At 44.4% G+C, this 24518-nt stretch overlaps 2 protein-coding genes across 5 annotated transcripts in view; one reads left to right on the top strand and one right to left on the bottom strand.

Moving 5' to 3' along the window:
• Nucleotides 1-24518, bottom strand: part of wnt5b (wingless-type MMTV integration site family, member 5b) — a 99948-nt gene that overhangs the window by 16310 nt on the left and 59120 nt on the right. For 2 of the 4 annotated variants that reach the window (XM_010891997.5, XM_010891998.5), the window contains exon 2: nt 23453-23579. The exons of 1 other annotated variant lie outside the window; for it this stretch is intronic. The gene's annotated coding sequence lies outside the window, so the exon portion shown is untranslated. The remainder of the gene's footprint in view (nt 1-23452; nt 23580-24518) is intronic. One more of the 4 variants, XM_010891999.5, reaches the window with a different exon arrangement.
• Nucleotides 18330-21292, top strand: fbxl14b (F-box and leucine-rich repeat protein 14b). The gene has a single exon (XM_010891996.5). The coding sequence runs from the start codon at nt 18855-18857 to the stop codon at nt 20055-20057; it is 1203 nt and encodes a 400-aa protein (XP_010890298.1). The 5' UTR covers nt 18330-18854; the 3' UTR covers nt 20058-21292.

The following is a 24518-nucleotide window of genomic DNA, read 5'->3' as shown; positions in this document are numbered from 1 at the left end:
TAACAAACCAAACTGTCGTGCACAAAATCTGAGATGCAAACTAACACGGCTGCCTAAAGAGACAGCTGGGAAGCCAATTGTCAAAATACTTTTGGTCCCCTTAAATGGGGGGACAATGTACAATATGTGCCGTCATTTATAAATGGTTAATCTGATATGGAGGGGAAAACTAAAAATGTGTCTTTTTCCAAATACATTTAGAGTTCACTGTATAGGCTATCTTGATCATAGAGATAGGTATTAATTTCTAAACAAATACATGTTTCATTAAATATATTTTAAACATTCAATTGGTGTAATGTGTGTTGTTTGAAATAAGTTTATTAAATATTGCAGGGTTTCTTCTTTTAGAATTAAGAAATATTTGGGAAAGTCTTTGTCATTTGTCATTTTTACTTTTTGAAGCAAAAAGTACTTCAGATCTTTTGGTTCATGCAGTTGAATAAATGCACATTTGAACTTTAAACACCAGAACACTCCAGATCTGGGTTCATTCAAGAAGAGTAAAATATTAACTGCCATTGAGTCAATCATTAACTATTAACTCATCCGAGTAGGTAACATGTTTCTGATACGGACAAACAAAAGATCACCATCAAACTAAAAGATGAGGCGCTTCGTAGCCGAGCTGTTTCTTCTGTGTAGTTGCATCTCTGAGAAGCAGACTAATGAAGCTGGAGCCCCTGACTACAGTAGCCGATCTCTGGAAGACAGACTCCGAACCACTGAACGCCAGGTGGAGGAAAAGAAAGCATCACAGCTGGCCTTGAGAACCACGACGGAGGCACAGTCAATTAATCAATCACATTTATTTATAAAGCCCTTTTTACATCAGCAGTTGTCACAAAGTGCTTTTACAAAACACCCATCCTGAAACCCCAAGGAGCAAGCAACAACAGTGTTGAATTTCAGTGGCTAGGAAAAACTCCCTAAGAAGGCCAAAATTTAGGAAGAAACCTAGAGAGGAATCAGGCTCAGAGGGGTGACCAGTCCTCTTCTGGCTGTGCTGGGTGAACATATTAAGAGTACGAATTGTAATAATTAATAAATGCATGTGGGCTGTGTCCAGAGTCTATTTAAACCTAGCATGACAAGACGGGGGGGTGGGGTCCAGCAGAGTGGCAGCTGAAATCATCAGGTATCGTCTTGATCTGAAACACAACCAGGAGGACTTTGGACAGGGACAGCAACTGGTCTTTCAAGTCTGGTACTTTGCAGGTGTGGGCCAAGACCTTATGTCTTCCTAAGTTTAAAACGGCAGGAGACAGGTACATTTTTGAAAATGCATTCCTTGGATCTACAAGAATTTATAGTGGAGAAGGAGGACTGACCCTACTCCCCCAGCACAATAATAAGACCTTGGGGCTGAGACAGGGGGGTCCAGTGACACTGTGGCCCTATCCGGGGGAGGCCTCGGACAGGGCCCAACTGGCAGGAAATCAATCTACCCACATTGCCAAGCATCAACCAAAGGGACACACCAACTGCAACCACCCTGAATGAGGGCCGAGTATTGACAGCAGAGTACAGCCCAATTGCACAAGTGCGCAACAGAGAGACAACAAAAGCCAGTGACTCCGCCCCTAAATGGCATTGGAGGTAGGGCATCCCAGTGGCGATGAGAGCCCACCTGGCAAGACAGCAAGGGTGGACAGTATCAAGCCTCAGGCAGCCTCCATCGAAAACCTGAGTGCTTCGGCAGCTGAAGGCCACCGTGGAGGAACTGAAAAGAGAGATCAGAGAGACGCAGAAGGTGGCTTTCTCAGCCTCGCTGTCCAAATCCATGGGGCCACATGTGGAGGATGTCGACGTATTCACAAACGTCGGCGACGCACATATGACAGGTATCTCCGAGCGCCCGAAATGGAGTTTACTACTTCAGATACACTGCCTTTTCACCCTGAAGAGTGGGAGACGTTTTAAAATCTTAATTTTCAATATGGCGTGACAAATTAAACAAATTATTTTAAGCATGATTCACATTTTTTTTTTTATTAATCTCATTATCAACATGAAACGAAAGTATTTATAACTAGGTGATAATCAGCGTTTTTCTATTTGCCAATGCAAAAGGTTCCGAACAGGAAAATATGCACCCATTTCTGAAAAATATAAATATTTTCGAAAAATATTTTCTTTATAACAGTTTATAGGTTTCGAAAACAAAGGCCAGAGTTAACACATGTAGAAGTGATTGAATAGCTAACCGAAGCTTTTTTTCTTTAACTGTTCTCCACATATTTCACCAACAGGTCAAACACACTCAGACCTCACCTGGCCATGCTCGGCCCCTGTCATATGAGTGTATAAAAGCTTGTAAGCAGGAAAGGTACAAATCCAGCGCTTGTTCCGAACAGCCATGGTCGGTCCATCTAGTAAAGCTCTGCTAAATGACTAAAACATTAAATGTCGGGGGTGGAAACTACCGAGCTTTGGTCTGTCACCCCCCCCCCCAGCTTCTCACGCTGCCCTTCCATTGAAAATGAAAATAAAAAAGCGTTGCTTCCATTAAACTGTGTTGCATTGTATTGAATAAATCATGGACTAATTCAACCTTGCCTCATCAATAGCTGTATTAACCTGCGACTCCTTAAAGCTGCCACAAGGGGCCACACTTCAGCGCCAAAATAAAACACACATAAAGCGAAAGAAGTGCGTCAAGCTGTCACACAGGAAACAAGATGCACGTTCTCTTGAAGTCTACGCAATAGCTGTGCAACCAGGCGCAAATGTTTATGAGCAACACACAACAACACACTCAGAATGCATGACAAAGGTTGCGTTCCAAACTGCGCCCCGGTCCCTGTGTTTGTTTGTCACATGCTTCAATGACAAGAGGTGTAGACAAACTAGATTAATTTTTTTCTAGACAAAGACGAACCTCTGATACTGAAGTTGAAATGATCAGATATCACCCCCCCCCCAGAACTCCCCCCCCACGGGCCGAACAAAGTGCACGAAATAGGGAACTGGATTCATTGGTCATACAAAACAGGAATTAGGGCCGATCTAGTTTTATATTTCACAACTGTGTGTGTATGATATTCTTTGTGCATGCACGTGTGTGTGCTTATTTTCCGTTTCACAGTACAAATTAAGAGCAGAAGTTCACACACAGACTCTAGGTTTAGGGGTCAGATTTCGGTTACAGCTTACAATCAGGGTTAGTGTTACAATTTGGCTTACATTTACAGTTTGGGTGTTAAGGTTACGTTAAGGTTAGGGTTAAGTTTAGGTAACACACACTTGTTTTCTGGTCCCCATAACGATACACATACTGTTGTTGAGTGTTTAGCCAGGTTTTTAAAGTGCTGAAAAATCACACCTCTGGCTCACCGAAGGATAATGCATTATGGGATGCATCCAAATTCACCTGTTTCTCTGACGTTCCCAAACAGATGAGAGGATAGTTGATGGTCCACTAATGTTCCCAGAGTCGTAGGGTTTTTGGCCTGGCTTCAGGATGTCATCGTGACAATTACGCTGACCGTCTTGGGAGGACATAGAGAGGTTTTGACTTATATGCATTCAGGGTACTGCCAGCTATGCCAGGCAGGGTGGCAGTGACTGGAGGAAGTACTAGGGTGGCATCCAATGGATGGATCCAGGTCTCAGTGTGGGCACAAGTGGGCACTTGGATTCCGGAGTGCTTGCCAAGGGCTCCATTGTTTCCAGAAAATTCTACATAATTTCCTTTAGAATCCTTTACATTATCAGACATCACATCTCAACGTGAACAGGAAGGATGTGAGTCGGGGGGGTCACCTGTTGAAGCATGGTTTAGTTTTTTGTTTTTTTCGTAAATCGATCAGTAAAATGGGCACCTCGTATCCAAAACCAGCTCTTCGTTAAAATGCGACATGAACTGTGGAAGGTGCTTTGACACTAAGGGAGTCGGTCAGATGGTGTGTATACGAAAGTTTAACACAGATAAACCCCAAGGGCGAAGAACTCCAGTAAAGCGCTAGGCTATGCTATGCTATGCTAGGCTATGCTATGCTATGCTAGGCTATGGCCAGGCCAGGATGTCAAGTACAATGCAAGGCTACGTGAGGCTACCTCCAGGGCTGGACCTCCAATGAGCCAGGGAGTCAGGAGGAGGAGAAAGCCCAGGGAGGAGAGGTGATAGCCAGAGGAGGGAGGCCGGGCAGCGGGGGGCGATCAAGCGCCTGCTCTTCCTTTGATTCTAGCAATATGCAACGCAGATCTCACTGGCGCTTTTTGATCTCTGTTTCTCTCTCACCACCACTCTTTTCCTTTAGTCTCTCTATCTCGTTGTGTCTCTCTCTCTCTCTCACTTTAATGCCCATCTCTTTCTATCTCAACTACAGTCTAATAAAGAGTCAAACTAAATCTAAGTAAGCTAAATAAGGACCATCAGACCTCATGAAATGTGTGTCTATGCTTGTGCGTGTGTGTTTCTGTGTGTATATTTAACAGGGAGGGCTGGATAGGGAGTGCAGTAAAGGGGTAAGTATAAATGGGGGAGAAGAAAGGGAGGGAGAGAGGACAAGGGGCAGAGAGACATAGATAAAGATGGAGGGGGAGGTAGGGAAGGAGAGAGAGAAATAGGGTGAGACAAAGGAAGAGAGAGGAGACAGAGTGAGGGAGGAAGGGTGAGGGAGGGAGGGAGGGAGGGGGGTGAGATCAATGATTCGGCAGCTCTGACAGATCTCTGTGTTTGCTGTATATCATTACTGTTGCTGTAGTCTTCCCCTGCTGTCTGTCTGCCTGTCTGTCTGTCTCTCCGTCTGCTTAACTGTCTGTAGGTTGTCTCTCTGTCTGCTTACCTGTCTGTCTGCCTGTATGTCTGTCTGCTTGTCTGTCTGCCTACCCATCTGCCTACCTGTTTGTCTGCCTACCCATCTGTCTGTCTTTCTGTTTGTCTGTCTATCTGCCTTTTTGTTTTTCTGTCTGTCTGCCTGTGTCTTGCAAACTAACTCAGAATGCAGATTTCCAAATAAAAGCAACATGATAAACTAAGTCATCCGGACACATGAAAACAGATGCGCACAGACACAGAATTCACACCACAGAAGGAAAATGAACCGAAAGGGCCATTGATGTAAGTGATGGGTTAATAGAGAGTTAGGATACATGCCTTCATGGTGTTGGAAAAAACGATGTCTGCCTACGATAAATCTGGGTCATTGTTGGATCTTCAAACAGGACAATTTACATTTTCCTTTCTGATAAATACAAAAAATGTTTCACTAGGCACCGAATCAAGCTTTTGTAATGGCCTACCCAGCCCCCTGACCTGTTGAAAACCTGTGGGGTGAGCTAAAAAGGAGTGTCCGCAAGCGAGGACCAAGGACTGAAGATTTGAGAGGGATTCTGCATGGATTAATAACATCAAATCCCTGGCTATACATCCTCCCATCTCATGAAACAACAAAGGACAAGTTTGGGTGCACAAAGTACGAAATGCAAGTGTGCCAATAATGCCATTTTACAATTATTCAAATAAATAATGATTTTATCTTAATGTAAGGTTAGCTCCCTCCATGTGTCACTCTGTATGACATGCTTTATTTCTCCTAATTTCCCTACATCATCCTACCCCCTTGTCCCTCTTTCTACTGTCTCTCCCTCCCACTGACCTCCTCTGTGATCTCTATGACCTCCTCTGTGATCTCTCTGACCTCCTCTGTGATCTCTCTGACCTCCTCTGTGATCTCTCTGTCCTTCTCTCAGTGTTTCCTGCTTTTTCCTCCTCCAGTCCTTCCTTATGCATCTTCATCCCTCATCTCTGTCTTTCCATCCCACCCTTTTAATTCTCTTTCCCCTCACTCTCACTCTTTCTCTCCATCCTTCAAACTTTTATTTGCTCTCCATCCTTCATTCCATCTCTCTCTTCCTCTCTATCTCGCACACATTTGTACAAATAAAGGAATTTTAAAATTCTCTGTCTCCTTCTACCTTTTTTGCCCTTTCTCCTTTCTTCCTCTCTTTCTTCTTCTCTCTCTCCTTCTGTCCTTTGTCATGCTGGCACCCAGGCTAAGGATTGCGTATGCTTTTAACAGGCGGGTGTGAGACCTCAGGCTATTCATCAGTACATGGGGCCTTCTGGGGGCTTTGTGCTCTGTCAATGAGAAGGGAGACGTCGAGTTGTGGTTGTAATTCCCATCCACCGTGTTCTACTCTTCCAGGCTAGTGTGTTTTAATTCCCATCCACAGTGTTCTACTCTTCCAGGCTAGTGTGTTTTAATTCCCATCCACCGTGTTCTACTCTTCCAGGCTAGTGTGTTTTAATTCCCATCCACCGTGTTCTACTCTTCCAGGCTAGTGTGTTTTAATTCCCATCCACCGTGTTCTACTCTTCCAGGCTAGTGTGTTTGATCAGCGTCTGAGTACAGACTGAGTACCGTTTGACTCCAAAGTAGCACGGCGTCGGGTCTTGACGCAACAAAGAGGATTTTAAAATGCTCTCTCTCTCTCCTCTCTGTTAGTCCTTCCCTCCCTTCGTTTCCTGCCCTCCCCCCATCGCCCCTCCCCTGTATTCGTTGACTGGCAGTAGATGAGTCATGCGAGTGGTACTGTGAGTCAGCAAACGAGTGGCAGCACACACCCTCCCTCACACTTTCCCTTTTCCCTTTCACACTCCCCCACCCCCCCGCCCCCCCTCTCCCACCCCACCGCCACCCCTCTCCCACCCCCCGCCCCGTTCCGTCTGCTGGCCAGGTCCATATGTCTTTCGGCATTCTTAGCCACTCACTTATTCCCCTTGCAGTGCACTGCCACACGCCTTTTCTTTGGCCGCACCCGGAGCACTTCCTATAGGTCAGTTTTTAGCCCGGCTGTAGTGTGATAGGCTGAGCCTAGTGAGGGTGTGTTAATATGCGCATGTTTGTCTGTGTCTGTGAGTTTGTGTTTGTTTGTTTGTTTGTTTGTTTGTGTGTGTGTGTGTGTGAGTAAAGAACTGCCTTGTGATAACTGACTTGTGTTTCACCAAGGTTTTGTTTCCGGGTCATGTGATGCTCCATCTCAGCCGTAACACAAATTAACTTTAACCTTTGATATGGTTTCTCCACACCAGGTGCATCCCGTTGGCCACAATCACACAAAGCCTGTGTGTGTGTGTGTGTGTCTGTGTTCTGGAGATATACATGTAAGACAAGAGCGTTGTAATAGTACCTCCCTCCCTCTGCCTCTCCCTCACTCCCTCTGCCTCTCCCTCACTCCCTCTGCCTCTCCCTCACTCCCTCTACAGTAGTGAGAACAGGGCAGACGGAGGTGGAAACAGCCGAGCTGGGCATGGTGCCTGACAGAGAGATGCCCCTGGCTGGCAAATTCACACTGTGCTGGCAAACCATCAGTGCCCAGCCCTTCCCTGGAGAAACACACACATGCAGGGAGGCTAAAACTCTCTCTGTCTCTTCCTCCTTTTCCCCATCTTCCCCTCCTATGTGGACCACCAGGGGACTAGCCTTAGCCCTCAGTCAGGGGGGAGCAGAGGGAATGTCAGCCCAAGAAGGCTTCACAGCCCTGGGTACAGTATCAGGGCACTCTGGGGAGGGCTGGGTAGAGGACTAGGCTTTAGCTCACATCAAAGAACCAGACTCACAATGGAGCCACAGGCAGAATAATACAGGCTCGCCCTCTCTCCCACTCACACCCCCTCTCTCCCTCCCCCTCTCTCCCCCCCACTCTCCCCCTTTCTTTCTGTCCCTTTCTCACTCTCTCACTCTCTTTCTCACTCACTCACTCGCTCTCTCTTTCTCACTGTCTTTCTTTCTTTCTCACTCACTCATTCATTCATTCACTCCCTGTCTTACTGTCTCTCTCTCTCTATAACTCATTCTCTCTGTCTTTCTCACTGTTTCTCTCTCAATCTCACACTCTTTCTCACTCTTTTTTTCTCACTTTCACTGTCGGGTTCTCCCATCCCTCTCTCATCTGTCACCCCCCCCCCCATCTTTTCTCTCTCCCTTCTCCCTCCCTCATTCGCTTCCCTATCTCTCTCCATCTTGGTCTCTATCTCTCTCCCTCTTCTCTCTCCCTTCGTTCTCTACCCTCCTCCCTCTGAAACACACACAGATAAAGACACACACACACACAGATAAAGACACACACACACACAGATAAAGACACACACACACACACAGACACACACACACACAGACACATACACACACACACAGACACACACACACACAGACAGATCACAGAGCTCACAGGTTCACTAGGGGATGCTGCTGAGCTGGTCTCGACTGGCTTGGCCTGATTAGAGCTTCTTTCTTGGATTGATTAACCTGACCTGTATCGGATTCCCCCGCGGCCAGAAGACACAGAACTCCTCTTCTGTTGGGTCACCACACAGGCACTTCAATAGAAATGACACACACTCTCAAGCTGGCTGACTTCACAGCGTCTCGCAGAGTTTGCGCTTCTTGTCATTTCCATGTCGGGGACATTCCCCTTAGAAAATACTCCTGCTTGTAATGTTTAATTCAACCGCAAACAATGTATTTCCGCCTCGGCGTATAAATTATTCACATTTTCATTATTGTTATCATGATGTGATTCTGGGTGGTACAGCTGTGGGTGTGTTAGCGTTAGGCTGGATCCCAGCAGTGAGGGAAAAACAGCAGGACTTTGGCTGTCTCTCTCCATCTCTCTCCCTGTCTCTCCACTCTCCCTCTGTGAAGAATAAAAACACTTTCAGGCAGATATTTCCTGACAGCTTCACCGCCACAGATAAACCAAAAATACACTGGTACACACACACGCACACACACACACATGTGTATTCAAGCAGACTTGTGCTTGAATACACACACAATGAGAAAATTCTAACTGCTGAATGAGGGATAACTCACTGTTGAAAGACACAAATATTGTGAACATTGCCTGTGCAGAAAATGCATTATGTGTCTGCCATCAAACACACACACAGAGAAACACACAGACTCTCTGCCTCTGTCCTCCACCTGCCCCTGTCCTCTACCTGCCCCTGTCCCTCTACCTGCTCCTGTCCCTCTAGCTGCCCCTGTCCTCCACCTGCCCCTCTACCTGCCCCTGTCCTCTACCTGCCCGTCCTCTACCTGCCCCTGTCCCTCTACCTGCCCCTGTCCCTCTAGCGGCCCCTGTCCTCCACCTGCCCCTCTACCTGCCCCTGTCCCTCTACCTGCCCCTCTCCTCTACCTGCCCCTGTCCTCTACCTGCCCCTGTCCCTCTACCTGACCCTGTCCCTCTACCTGACCCTGTCCTCCACCTGCCCCTCTACCTGCCCCTGTCCCTCTACCTGCCCCTGTCCCTCTACCTGACCCTGTCCCTCCACCTGAACCTGTCCCTCTACCTGACCCTGTCCCTCTACCTGACCCTGTCCCTCCACCTGAACCTGTCCCTCCACCTGAACCTGTCCCTCTACCTGCCCCTGTCCCTCTACCTGCCCCTGTCCCTCTACCTGACCCTGTCCCTCCACCTGAACCTGTCCCTCTACCTGAACCTGTCCCTCCACCTGAACCTGTCCCTCCACCTGAACCTGTCCCTCTACCTGCCCCTGTCCCTCTACCTGACCCTGTCCCTCTACCTGACCCTGTCCCTCTACTTCTCCGTCTTTCTCACTCCCGTCTGTGTCTCTGTCTCCCTCTTTCACATTGTCTCTGTTTTGCTCACTCTCTGTCTCACTCCTTCACTCTCTGCTTCTCAGTTTCTCTCTCTCTGTGTATCCGTCTCTAACTTTCACTCACTTTGTCTCCTTCTGTTTCCCTTTAACCCTTTGTTTCCTTCCCTTGTTTGCAGAGCACATTTCAAAGCCTTCCCAGAATCCTCTGTTCTCTCCAGGTTCAGGCATGCCTAAAAAATAGATGTCTCATCTCTCTTCCTCTCTCTCAGTCACTCACACTACCTCTCTTTCTGTCTCTTTCTGATTCTTTTCAAATCCTTTCTGGTATCGTTCAGGTTGACCAGAGGGCCTCATTATCCTAGAGAATATTTAACATGGCTACCGCTTGTTGTTCTTCTTTCGGTCCCTCTTTTTCTTTGATATCGTTCATGCTTGGATCACCTGCTCCAATCTTCTAATATTTGGTACGTGCCTTTATCTCTTGAAACTTCAGTGGGCTTAAAGTTAACGGTAATATATGACTGTATTAACTTGCATTGACAATTATTGTTACAGTCGTATTTTTCTGCCATGCCAATGAAGCCCTATTAAATTGAGATAGAAAGTCTTATGACATTTTTGTCTTTAACCAGCTTATCTATGTTCCTTTGTCTGCAACCTACATATAGCTACACGTCCCAATGCAACACACGACGAGCCCCCCTTTTCAAAGGTATGTCCAAAACAAAAGAGAGAAAGAGGAAGACAGAAATATGGGGCAAATGAGAGAAAGACAAGAACAAGAAAATGAAACAAGGAGGAGAGAGACTGAAAGGGAGAAAGCAAGATGTGTGTGTGTGTGGGGGGGGGGGGGGGGGGGGGCTGGGAGAAAGAGAAAAAAGAGAGAGTGTTGTGCTGATGGTTATATAGACACACACCCCCTGTCGGTCTCCCACTACCTCCCCATCAGTGTACACACACACACACGCACACACACACACACACACACCCACACACACACACACACACACCCACACACACACCTGAAGGGTCATAAAACATTCAGGACCTGTACACAGCAGACAGGCCAGGAGAAGGTAGACAGGATGGAGGGAGGGAATCACAGACTCTCCATTCTGATTTTCTGAGTCCTGTAATCCCCTTAGAATCAACCATATTAATGAAAACATCAACCTTCAACCTCATCCAAAAGGTGTGACCTTAATCAAAAGAGTTTGACTTCATCCGGAAAAAAACGGACCTCATCCATCAGGTGTAATGTCATCCAAAAGATGAAACCTCATCTAACAGGCGTAGCCAAATCCAAAAGGCTTAAGCTCGTCCAACAGGCACAACCTCATCCAAATGGTTAAACCTAATCCAAAAGTTGTAACCTCAATCAACAGGTTTACCCTCATCCACAGGTGCAACCTCATCTAAAACGTCATTACAATCTTATTACAACATTATTTCATAGTATTTAACACAGGTGGCTAGATAACGCTACAGTACCAAAACATTTACTGACAGACTGATTAGGGTACTTCACAGGTACTTCACAACTTTAAAAGGTTCCACAACTCTATTGTCCCTACCTAACCCAATGTTTCCACTAATATCATTAGCACTATGAAACACATCCCCTATATATCACATCTAATACCACGTTGATACACATCCCCTATATATCACATCTAATACCACATTGATACACATCTCCTATATATCACATCTAATACCACGTTGATACACATCCCCTATATATCACATCTAATACCACGTTGATACACATCCCCTATATATCACATCTAATACCACGTTGATACACATCCCCTATATATCACATCTAATACCACGTTGATACACATTTCCTATATATCACATCTAATACCACGTTGATACACATTTCCTTTATATCACATCTAATACCACGTTGATACACATCCCCTATTTATCACATCTAATACCACGTTGATACACATCCCCTATATATCACATCTAATACCACGTTGATACACATCCCCTATATATCACATCTAATACCACGTTGATACACATTTCCTATATATCACATCTAATACCATGTTGATACACATTTCCTTTATATCATATCTAATACCACGTTGATACACATCCCCTATATATCACATCTAATACCACGTTGATACACATCCCCTATATATCACATCTAATACCACGTTGATACACATCTCCTATATATCACATCTAATACCACGTTGATACACATCTCCTATATATCACATCTAATACCACGTTGATACACATCCCCTATATATCACATCTAATACCACGTTGATACACATCCCCTATATATCACATCTAATACCACGTTGATACACATCCCCTATATATCACATCTAATACCACGTTGATACACATCTCCTATATATCACATCTAATACCATGTAGGTACACATCCCCTATATCTCTTTTAATATGATTATAATTGTGGTATACATACACAGACGCTCCAAAGCAATTTACAGGGCCAATTAGGGTTTTGCTCTGGTCAAATACAGATTTTTTTCTACCTAGTTTAGGGAATCAATTTAACAACCCCTTGGTACCACCCATGTCCCTGTGAAAAGAAGCATTTGAAAATCTTAAAGAAGCTTCTACAGCTCAATCTGTAGAAAAAGGTGTGTTCTTGAATTATCTGTGTGTGTGTGTGGCAAAGGCAACCAGCAAAGAATCATCCTGCTTTACTGAGGAGAAATAAGAACGACAAGGAGAGACTGGAGCAGACGGAGAAAAATCCCCCAGAAAACTACAAAGTATCCTAAAATCTATTCACGAGGTGTCAGCTTTCAACAGCATGTTGACACACGCCTACGTCTCCTAGGAAACAGTTGCCCCTGGCTCAGTTATCAGCTCGGCTCCGTGGCACGCAATTATCCAATTATCAGCCCTCCCTGAATCAGCACATCACGTCACATGACAGAATATTCCGAGAGCTTCCAAAACACCTTGCCGATTTGCATGTAACACTTGTCTTTCCAGTTCTTACTCCTCTCTCTCTCTCTCTTTCCTCCCCCAACCTCCCGTCTCCTTACCCTTCATCCCTCTCTCTCTCTCTACATCCACCTCTTCTGTTTTCTCTCTCCACCTCTCCCTCTCTCAACTGCTCCCTTTTTGATCCCTCCCTCCTTCTCTCTCTTTCCCCTCAGTCTTTTTCTACTCATGTCTTCCCCTTTCTTTCTCTATCCACCACCTTCAGCTCCTCTAACGTCCTCACCCCCCCCCCCTCTCTCTCTCTCTCTCTCTCTCTCTCTCTGTTTTTCAGATAGCTCTCTCCTCACACTCTTTCCCCTCACTCCTTGTCTTGCATAATTATGTTCCTGTCTCCCTTAATGTCTCCAGGTCCAGTTCTATTTTTGTATGTGTTCTGTTGGTGGGTTCAATTCGACGCGACTGAATTAAAAAACGGGCTTGTCTGGAATGATGTGTCGCCACGGCCACCCCGCCACATGTGCGCCCAGACCTGCCCTTCACCCCCTACTTCTGACCCGGAAGCCAAAAGGTTGTTGGGTCGTATCCCGGAAACAGCAAGATGACAAATGGACCAGGACAACCTGGACGCACGAGCTGCTGGTAAAGTGAAGTGTGGGTTGGAGGAGCCATGGGGGAGGTGAAGGGTGAGTGGGGCATAGATGGGGGGGGCAGGGGGGTTGAAGGAGGTGGAAAGGAATAGGAGAGCCAGAGGTCTTCTACAGCTTGTGAGACCATCAACACGGGGCAATCAATCCGACTGCTTACCCAACTAACTCAACCACTGCAGAGAACAGCCTTCACACACACCCACACAGATACACACACACACACTCACTCAGAAGGTCCTCACTGTACATACTGTCCTTGGTTACTAAGTACACTAAGACTGATGATGAATTCTGCTCCTCACTGGGATGCACTACAAGAACACACACACACTATTTTCGTTATACTGTGCAGTGTGTTACATAAAACAGTGGTGTGGGGAGGGGTGGATTAGAATCTCTTAACCTGAGTGTACTCTTCTTTAGCCACTTTGTCTGATGAAAGGGGAGAGGGGAGGGTGAGAGATTGAGGGAGGGAGGGAGGGAGAGAGGGAGGGAGGAGGGCGAGAGATTGAGGGAGGGAGGGAGGGAGGGAGAGGGGAGTGCGAGAGATTGAAGGAGGGAGGGAGAGGGAGTGGGAGGGAGGGGATGTGTTGTGCAGTCAGTTGTGCTAGGTTGCATTTTCACTCTAAACATTCTACTGTGTGTGTGTGTGTGTGTGTGTGTTTGTGTTTGTTTGTGTTTGTTTCAATATATGTGTGTGTGTGTGTGTGTGTGTTTGTTTATGTGTACATGTTTGTGTGTGCTGCTCCTCTCTTCTCCTTCCTCCCCTACCACAGCCTCCCTCACCTCTCGTCCTCCCATTCTCTCTCCCCCTCTCTCTCCCTCTTTCTCTCTCTCTCCAGCCATCTTTCTGTCTGCCACACTCCAGTGAGTTCTGCTAGCACTCTCCTGTCATATTAGCTAACAATGCCAGCCGGGAGCACAGGCAGGCAGTCAGGAGCACAGACAGCCAGCCAGGGGTACAAACAGCCACTCGGGAGCACAGGCAGCCAGCCGGGGGCACAGGCAGCCAGCCGGGGGGCACAAGCAGCCAGCCGGGGGGCACAGGCAGCCAGTTGGGGAATAATAACCCTCTACCAAATAAAGCACACACTTGACTGACAAACAAATATTTAGAAAAATGTATTACAACATACAGTGGCTCTCAAAAGTGTTTTGTAGATTTTTTTCTTTCACTTTGACATTATGGACGTTTTTGTGGGTATCAGTGGCAAAAATAATTAAATCCATGCTGATTTCATAATGTCACACAACAAAATAAGGAGAGGCCCACAGGGGGTGAGTCCTTTTGAAAGCCAATATATATTATATTGTTTCCTTTCATTAAAGGAGTGGAGGGGGTTTATTTACAGTCCCCATTCAAGTTCCGGCTGGAAAAGATGGCTGTTTATCAAAAAACCTGCCCTGTGGCACAAGATCTGTATCCCAACATTTAACAGAGATAATATTCCCTCTCTGTGAACTGTCATCAGGCTTGAGGAGTTGAATGACCTCCCTGAAATGCACCCTCTTCGTGAAGATGAACCAGAAAATCTTGTTTGGTTGAAGAGGAGCACACAAACACAGACATGTATTAGTTTAGTATTTAGTATCCTTGTGGGGACTCTATTTCCATTCAAAATCCAATTATCTCCAACCTTTCACCCCTAAACCTAACCCCTCATAGGGACTTCCAAAATCTAGGGAATTTCCTCATAGGGACTTCCAAAATTTCCCCAGAAGTATACTAAAACACATATGCACATAAGTTTTGTATTTATATTTTTCTCTCAAAGCAAATATTTTGGCTAACCCCGTGAAGAGTTTATTCGGTGATATGTGTTTATCTTAATTACTGGTTTTTAATATTTGCATATTCCTCATCTCAAGCATAAATTGAGGCCAATTGCACAGTGGACTATGAATGTGTTTTTGAATATTTCTTTCTGAAGTAAAACCAAACGCAGGACAGGTGGAAACATAGGGAAGTGAGTTTTCTTCCACAATATTTTTCGTACTAGTCTAGGTGCTTATCCTTTTCATTCCCAGGTCACATTAATACACCAAGATAACACGCAATCTGTCACTTCCTGTGGGAGTGGAGTAAAGCTGAGTGCAGTGAACCTATAGGAGGAGGTGGGCGGAGCAAAACGGCGAGATCCTATTGGGCAATACTGGCACGTTCCAGCATGAACATGTCAGGAATCGCCTACTCTGGGATGTCTGCATGTATATAATTATTCTATTTGACCTGCACTCCTTCCAAAACAACCCACTTTTTTGGGGGGTGGAAACTAGCTGAGGTTACATTCTACAAAACAAGGTCCACTGTGTTTTTGACTTTGACATTTTGACATTTTTACTTAAGAAAACACACTGAACATTGTCAGGAACATCAGCCGAGTTCCAGCTCATTGCATAGTCTTCCACTGCCAGGCCAATGGGCTTTTTCTCCCTGTGGGCCATGCAAATAATGACCTGATGATTCAGATTGATATATGCAGCAGGTTGTCCGATTTCAACCTCACCTAATGTATGACCCAGCCAATCACTTTGTTTATTACTATATAAATGTTATTGGTTTGACACACACACAGATAATTTCCTTTGTTAGGTAGGATGATAAAGTTAAAATGTTGGTTTGTGAAAAAAAATTTGGTTTAGCTGTTGCTTTGGTGTGTTGTTGATTTAGAGTTCGTTTTTTGTTTACTGTACTTCAGAATATGTAGCAGCTTCAACCTGAAATGTGTATCAGAAAATGTAGGATTTTTTTTTTTAAATAAATATGTTCTAACATCATCTAACATCAACTTTTTCTTTCCTTTCCATAAAAGTTGAGTGAGGAACAGAAGCGTTCATTTTGCAGTGGTCTCTAAATTTTAACCCTTCTGTTCCTCACTCAAAACCTTCCTTTTCGACTTTTCTGGAAAGTAAAGAAAAAGGTGCAGCGGTCTCGTAATTCTTTCCGGAGCTGTATGTTCTCCAGCAGAACCATTCCATATATGTTTACCAGTGGGCATCCTTACATAGATGTTCTCCAGCAGAGCGATTCCATATATGTTCACCCATATATGCAGCACCATTACATGTATGTTCACCCATATATGCAGCACCATTGCATGTATGTTCACCCATATATGCAGCACCATTGCATGTATGTTCACCCATATATGCAGCACCATTACATGTATGTTCACCCATATATGCAGCACCATTACATGTATGTTCACCCATATATGCAGCACCATTACATGTATGTTCACCCATATATGCAGCACCATTACATGTATGTTCACCCATATATGCAGCACCATTACATGTATGTTCACCCATATATGCAGCACCATTGCATGTATGTTCACCCATATATGCAGCACCATTACATGTATGTTCACCCATATATGCAGCACCATTACATGTATGTTCACCCATATATGCAGCACCATTACATGTATGTTCACCCATATATGCAGCACCATTACATGTATGTTCACCCATATATGCAGCACCATTACATGTATGTTTACCCATATATGCAGCACCATTACATGTATGTTCAGGTAACAGTCTTCGAGGACTGAAGGGCAATATGAAAATACATATACTTGTAATTATGACTGTTTCCTGGACTTGAGTAGTTTAATGTTATGAAATAACCAAATAAAAAATAAGCATCCTTATAATGGGATATGTAAGCCATAAAGCATGCTGGGTGTAGTACACTGGTCAATATACAACGGGTTCTTCAACACAACACATGGAGGGCCTGGACACAGTGTTTAGCCGTGGTGCATTGGCAAAAACGCTGTTGGTGATGTCATACCAATAGTATAATGTATCATATACCACTGCTATCAGCCAATCAGCATTACGGGTTCAAACCACCTGGTTTATAAGTGAGAATAATGTTAATTAGCAGTTCAGTGATTGACAATGTTTTACAAGTTTCTTCTCTGTAACACTTATGATACTGTTTCTGCAAGGTGTGGTGACTTGGTCACTGGCAGCTACAGGTCCGTTCTCATATTAGCTGCTGGCGTTGTTTCCAGTCAGGTGGTGTCCGTTCCTAGGACACACTGCTTATTATTGTATTCTGGAAGGCTTTGCGGTTTGCTGCCTTGTGTGGTGTCTTTTGTTACGTGTTTACGGCAGATGTGTGATCAGGAAACAAGGGCCTGATCAGGGAAGCTCTAGGGGAAAACTGCTCTGGAAAACAGAGGGTTTTTTCTCTGTTTCTACTTGTATAAAACCATATTTATATTTTTGGATTGACTTAATCAAAAACTGCTTCCTATTTTGGTTCACCTACAATTTCACATCACAATCTTGAAAACATCACATGTAATAACTGTTATTACCATGGCAATAAACATGAACAATCTTAAAATATGTATGGGAAAGAAAATTAAAGCTATCCATCAATCAGTCAGGGTTATGTAATTATATATATATGTTTATATATATATATATATATATATATATATATATATATATATATATATATATATATATATAATGTGGCACGAGTGATCCCTGTAACAATTTCGCCGTAGATTGTATCATTTTATAATGTGACACTGGTAAACGTTAGAGGCATTCAGCTACAAAGGTATCCATCACTTGATACATTCAGTGGAGCAAACATGATACAATATTTCAATTTGTGGAACGCAGTCGCGAGACAAGGTACAACATTCTATTTGGAACACACAACCGCAACAGAGCTCTTTCAGAATACTCCGAATTCTAAAACAACACACACACACACACACTTCCGTTTTAGATGCAGTCAAATATAAACCATTAAAAACATTTAAAACAGAAACAACAACCTGATAAAACTCGACAGCTAAAGGGTTAAGACTAAAGTGAACTGAATTGTAAGAAGTTGGTTTCCAGGGGAACTATTCTTACTGTTCCAGCTGAGTTGGACTAAACCAAATTCCTCTCACTAAAAGGGGGAGTCGGAAACACCTCTTTTGAATTTCTCTTAGATATCATTTACCAATAGAAATCACATAGTTGTTTATTGAACCAATACGCGAATAATATTTCGTTTAAAATATCATATCCACTGATTTAATAAACAAAGGGATATATTGGTTTTGATTATGTGTGTTCACCCCGTGGTAGAGCCGTGCTCGCGGCCCTGCCAAGTCAGTTTGAAAAGATCAGACAAAGGCAGGCAGGAAGCCCCTCGGCTTGGCAATGCGTGCGAGCTGAGAGAGCGCAAATGCAAACTGAAACCCCACTCCTTTCCTGATAACAGAGAAGAGAGACGGTGAGGAGAAAGAAGCCGACTGGAAATCCTACCCTCCGTGTATTTATGATAGTTTAAAGGTCTATTTCGAGAATGTACGACCGTTTGGATCCCCGGCGCGAGCGTAGACATGTTTCTAAGGGCATAATAGGTACCGTCGTCTGACCGTGGAGGGCTCGAGCGCTTTCCTTTCCCCCTCTTGGTGAGGGGCTGTATTGTAACGAGGTTTTTGGGGCTTTTTACATTTGAATCCTACTGCGCAACCAGACGGATCACGTGGGACGTGGAGTTGATCGATTCGCACAGTTAAATGTGAGAAGAGAAACGAGGAAAAGATCTGTTAAAAAGCCACAACCGTTTTTTTCTGGATTACGGGTGACTACTTTTACCGAGGGAAATACGTCGGCGGGCTTTGGAACCTGGGTGATTTTTATGCCTGTGTAAAATGGAGACGCACATATCGTGCCTCTTTCCGGAAATTTTAGCCATGATTTTCAGTTACTTGGATGTAAGGGACAAAGGCAGAGTGGCCCAAGTCTGCGCCGCTTGGAGGGACGCTTCCTACCACAAGTCCGTGTGGAGGGGGGTTGAAGCCAAGCTGCATCTACGGCGGGCCAACCCTTCCCTCTTCCCCAGCCTACAGGCCCGCGGCATCCGGAGAGTACAGATCCTTAGCCTGCGCCGAAGCCTTAGCTACGTGATCCAGGGGATGCCAAACATCGAGAGCTTAAACTTGAGTGGCTGTTATAACTTAACGGATAACGGCCTGGGGCACGCGTTCGTCCAGGAGATCCCCTCCCTGAGGGTCCTAAACCTTAGTCTGTGTAAGCAGATCACGGACTCCAGCCTGGGCCGGATCGCCCAGTATCTAAAGAACCTGGAAGTGCTGGAGCTGGGCGGGTGTAGCAACATCACTAACACAGGGCTGTTACTCATAGCGTGGGGCTTACACCGGCTCAAGAGCCTCAACCTCCGCAGTTGCCGGCATGTGTCTGACGTGGGCATCGGTCACCTGGCGGGGATGACCCGCAGCGCGGCAGAAGGCTGCCTCAACCTGGAATACCTGACACTGCAGGACTGTCAGAAACTCACCGATCTGTCCCTCAAACACATCTCAAAGGGCCTAACCAAACTCAAAGTTCTCAACTTGAGTTTTTGCGGCGGCATCTCCGACGCGGGAATGCTCCACCTCTCCCATATGACGAGCCTGTGGAGCCTTAACCTGCGGTCGTGCGACAACATCAGTGACACCGGCATCATGCACCTCGCGATGGGCACGCTCAGGCTCTCGGGACTAGATGTGTCCTTCTGTGACAAGATAGGCGACCAGAGCCTTGCTTACATCGCCCAGGGCCTGTACCAGCTCAAATCCCTGTCCCTGTGCTCGTGCCACATCAGTGACGATGGCATCAATAGGATGGTGCGCCAGATGCACGAGCTCAGAACCCTGAACATTGGGCAGTGCGTGCGGATTACAGACAAAGGACTAGAGCTCATTGCCGACCACTTGACACAGTTGACCGGGATCGATCTGTATGGATGTACGAAAATCACAAAACGGGGACTGGAACGAATAACGCAACTCCCGTATCTTAAAGTTTTGAATCTGGGACTTTGGCAGATGACAGAGAGTGAAAAAGTGAGGTGAAACCCAACTTGGCGAAGCTTAGTTGAGGAGGGGGAAACATAAGAAGAGGGAGGGGTATGAGCAGCGGAGCAGAGACGAGTGGGCGGGGAAACTTTCCTTATTTAAAAAACGAATCCTCTGTTTGCTATCAATGTCGTAGCCTAGTTGGATAATTGTTTTTAATTCAATGTATCTAAAAGCTTCAAAACTGTGACTTATCATGTTTTACGATTTTAGGCATATAAGGAAAATACAATTAATCACCATCAAAACAGTTTTTTCATTATTAACCACAAATTTACCCCGCCCCCGCGTTATGAGACAATTAAAAAAAAACTTTTTTTGTTTCTATCGGAGTCGCAATATTTAACTTCAACCTCTCCAACTATCGCGCCTAAAACATTTGGCTACCTCGTTGATCAGTGTGTTGTGATAAATCCATGTATTCTTAAAAAGAACGAGAAGAGAAGATACATTGTGCCTATAGCCGTGCAGGGCTAGTCCCCTCCCCCATCGCATCTCACGCTTGGAGAATCGAAGCAGAAAAAGGACCCCTAAGTACCTTGGTGTTAATTTGCCCAGAAACGCTTAACAATAAAGAAAAACGAAAGGAGTTCGTTTAAAAAGGGACTGCTCGCATTCAGACAAAAACAGCGACTTTATGCAAATTAAACGGATTAAATACCGGTTTGTATCCCAAATATTTTTTTGTTTTGTTTTGTTTACTTTTTAGCCCAACTTAAAGGCATTGTAGCCTCGGATTGAAGCTTTGAATAAGGGGGGTATTTCCATCCCCTTTTCTGCTGGTATATTTATGCTTATGTAAGCAGATATTGTTGAATTACTAGCTATTATTCAGAGCGTTGTACTTCAAATTGAAGTGATTTCTATAATAGAAATGTTGGCCCTTTTCTCAATCAGGTTTTTCCCTGTTTCAAGTAATTCCACCATATCCTCGAGATATGATTAAACACACACGTCCACAATAACAACAACATAGACACTCCTGGAATACTATCTAATACAAGCTTTAGAATTAAGAAGCAATCGATCATCCTTTTCTCGAGTTCTAAGCGAATGCGTGTCAGGCCTACATGGAACCAATGGAATAATAACATGATGTTCTGATCGAACTGAACTGCAACATGTATTGAGTCCTGCTGAAAAGCTACTGTGTTTTAATGTACTGTATGTGTGTTTGTAAAAAAAACTGAATCCAAAATGAAATTGTTTTATATTCTTACAGTAAACATTAAAGCTGATATTTATATAATAAATGACTGGTTTTGTACAGGGACATATTTTCTAGATGAATCACCTAGTTACTTATTGGATTATTTTGATCACCGTTATTCCAAGGATCGTACACGCTCCTGCTTTGCACAAAAACGTGTCGATTTCGAAGAGACATTGCTCTTATGTCCGTAGATTGAATTAAAACCCAAGAGAATCACTCTTTTTTTGAATTAAAGGCACGTTAATTGTATAATATTATAATTCTGATCAAAGCCTAATCTTGCGATTTCGATCATTTCTTCTGTATAGGTGAAACCGATGTTCATTTGCCGGCTTTGGTTATTACATTATTTACGAGCAGATTCAAAATGGATGCTTCCCTTGATTTTGCTAGTTATAATTATCAGGCTGGCGAATTGTGTTGATTGTGTTTCAGCTGCTTGCTTCTGAAAGAGCTGTCACTATCGTGGCTACTAAACCCCCCACACCAACAGGCTTATTAGCATTTTATTGTGCTGTTTTTTGTTGCGTTTAGCTTTCGCAGGATTCGGCTGTTTGAATGTTGCTAACATTTGGTTCTGTATTATCAGTTGGGCTTCGTCATTTTCTGCTTCTCTGACTAAATGTGTGTGTGGTGTTTAGACTACAAGAAGTCTACCGGCCGTTGCTATTGTTTTCCCGAAGTTAAAAAGGCAGGTTGAGATTTTTCTGTCTTGCTCAGTCACGCATACCAGATCTAGGAGACGGGCCATGGTCCCACGGGACGGCTTCTCTCCTCCCACCCCCCAACGAAAAACTCAGTAGCCAGGGGCCCTCCCCTCTCTCGGACACTTTTTAACATTCCACATCATCATTCAAAGTATTTAAGCTTTCTTCTTTTCTCTCCCCGCTTCTACCCCCTCTTCTCGCTCCCTTTCTATTTTCTCCCCCTGTGTCCGACCGGAGGGCGGAGGTATGTCTATAGAGCTGCTGGTTTTTACCACATTTCTATAGATTACTTCAGTTCTATAGATAAACACGATACCATAAACCTTGTTTATATACTGTTTAACCACTTGCTTTTTTTTTTTTACCATCTCTTCACATATTTAGCAGAAATAAATAATATCCTTTTGGGCTTAATGTTTTTTTGTTTTTTTATGTGGGTTAAACATTTTTTTTCAGTAGTCACCACTGATTGAAATAAGGACTTTGTAATTTTGGAGATCCCTGTTTGATAAGATATCCCATCTGAGTTGATATCTCAGATTTGTACTTCAATACAAATGTCTCTTGCTGTTTTTCCTTTCAATCATATTGAGTTTATACTTCAAGTGAAATAGGTCGCGCTGTAATTTTGTCATTTTAAGTTTGTAGCCTACCTATCATTTTCAGATTCATTCAGTTTTGTAGTTGAAATGGTTATCGCTATACTTTAAATTCCTTTAACAGTCCCCATCTTTAAGTGTTCAACTGTTCATTTGAATTGAGATTGATGCAATTGTGGTCTTAGTAATGTAGGAAGCTGTTTCTAACAGTTACATTCACAGAGTTTAGCTGTCATATTTAAAGTGTTACTTAAAACCAAATTTCCTTTTTTTTTTCTTTCTCTCAGAGTGACACCCAAAGCCTTTTATATGGCTAACATTAAGGGGAACTGAGTCCCTTCAACAAAGCTCTGGGGGACATTAGCAACAATGTGCTAGCCTGGTTCACCTCCTCTCTCCACCTCCTCCCTTCACCTCTTTGCTCGGGCTTGCTTGCCCAGGCTACGCTTTACAACACCTGCAGTTTAAAGGTGTTGCTGACTTTCAGTGGAAATGCTTTGATGTTTTCACAGGCCTTCAGGGGTGTGTGTGAGTGAGAGGCCTTGGTGTGTGTGACTGTAGCAAAACTTTTTTCAGAGCTGTAAGAGGGGGGAAAAAACATGTCCAGCCCAACACTTTTTTTGTGTGGCCGCTGTTTTGACTGCACCAACGATCTTTCACCAGCGGTGTTCTTAACATGACCCTTTCTCCCTTTCCAGTGGACAGGTGTTTCAGAAATTACGTTCCTTTGACCAAAGCCCATGAGGCACTTTGTAAGGAGTAGGACCTAATTTGGAACTGACTGTGTGACCCGAAAAGGGCCTGAGCTATGGCTGACGAGAAGTGTCTATGCTATAACTGAAAATGGTCTATGCTGTGGCTCATGCAACTTACTATGAAGCCGACAGGCCTGACTGAGGCTTACAGTTGTCAGGAAGTCCAGTCGTAGAGGCAAAGAGGAGAGGAGGTGGCGCTGGAGAGGAGGTGAAGGTGCCACTCCCTGAGTGTCTGCCGCAGATCCCTGGAAAAAGAAAGGAGGAGGAATTTGTGAGTCACTATTTGACTTAGTACTGCTAAAAGTGAGTGTGGCATGCTAAACTTCGGGCAGGCTGTCTATACTGAACGTTGCTATAGAAACCCGTTGTTACAGCGTACACAGACATGAGCAGCGTTTTTTCCCCGAAGAAGGCAGACGTGTAGCCCTGGACTAAAAAACGCGCTCAACAGAGACTCCTCAGGACTGGCTTTATAGTCTTAGTCCAGGCTTACTCTGTATCTGGGTACGGACCTCTCAGAGTTGACCAGAGATGGACCGTGTTGGGGTAGACACTTAGATGCAGTGATTTTGGGCCGGTTTCCCAGATACAGATCAGGCCCGGTCCTAGAGTTAAAAAAGCAAACTCCTTTTAAGTTACTTTGTTGAAATGTATTAAGTCCAGGACTAGAGTGTGTGTCTGCAGAACCAGCCCTGAACATGTTGGCAATCATCATCTAGAACTATTCTCAATGTGTATTTGAAAAAACCAATCTGCAACCAATAGGCCAGACTGTAGCCCTCAGACAAGGCTGGAACGGGATGTCACGCGTTTATTTGGTTTCAACGATTCACATGGGACTTGTAACCAGCCCGTGGCACATTGACGCGGAATTCACAACAATGCTGCTGGAACTCTCATTTCCAATGTTACTGTCCGGAATGGGCCTCCTGGTTCGAGCAGCTCACCAGTAACCCAAAGGTCACTAGATCGAATCCCAGAAAATAAGCGATGTTCAACAACCTTTCCGATTTTGGGCATTGGAAAAGTTCCTTTTTGCAATTCCAGAAATAACGTAAAGTATTGCGTGAACTAATAATTATCATTTGGAATTCATGACACGTTTATCCTATGCCAACAGTAGATTCATTATAGATTCATTGTATTTAACAGGAATCTTATAATAGAATTTGAACCAGCCTAAT

This window comes from Esox lucius, chromosome 18, assembly GCF_011004845.1.
Source record: "Esox lucius isolate fEsoLuc1 chromosome 18, fEsoLuc1.pri, whole genome shotgun sequence".
In the NCBI taxonomy this organism is placed as follows: Eukaryota; Metazoa; Chordata; class Actinopteri; order Esociformes; family Esocidae; genus Esox; species Esox lucius.
This window is presented reverse-complemented; position numbering and strand designations above follow the sequence as displayed.

Coding starts and splice junctions, on each gene's coding strand:
- fbxl14b (XM_010891996.5), top strand. CDS start 18,855: ATGGAGACGCACATATCGTGCCTCTTTCCGGAAATTTTAGCCATGATT.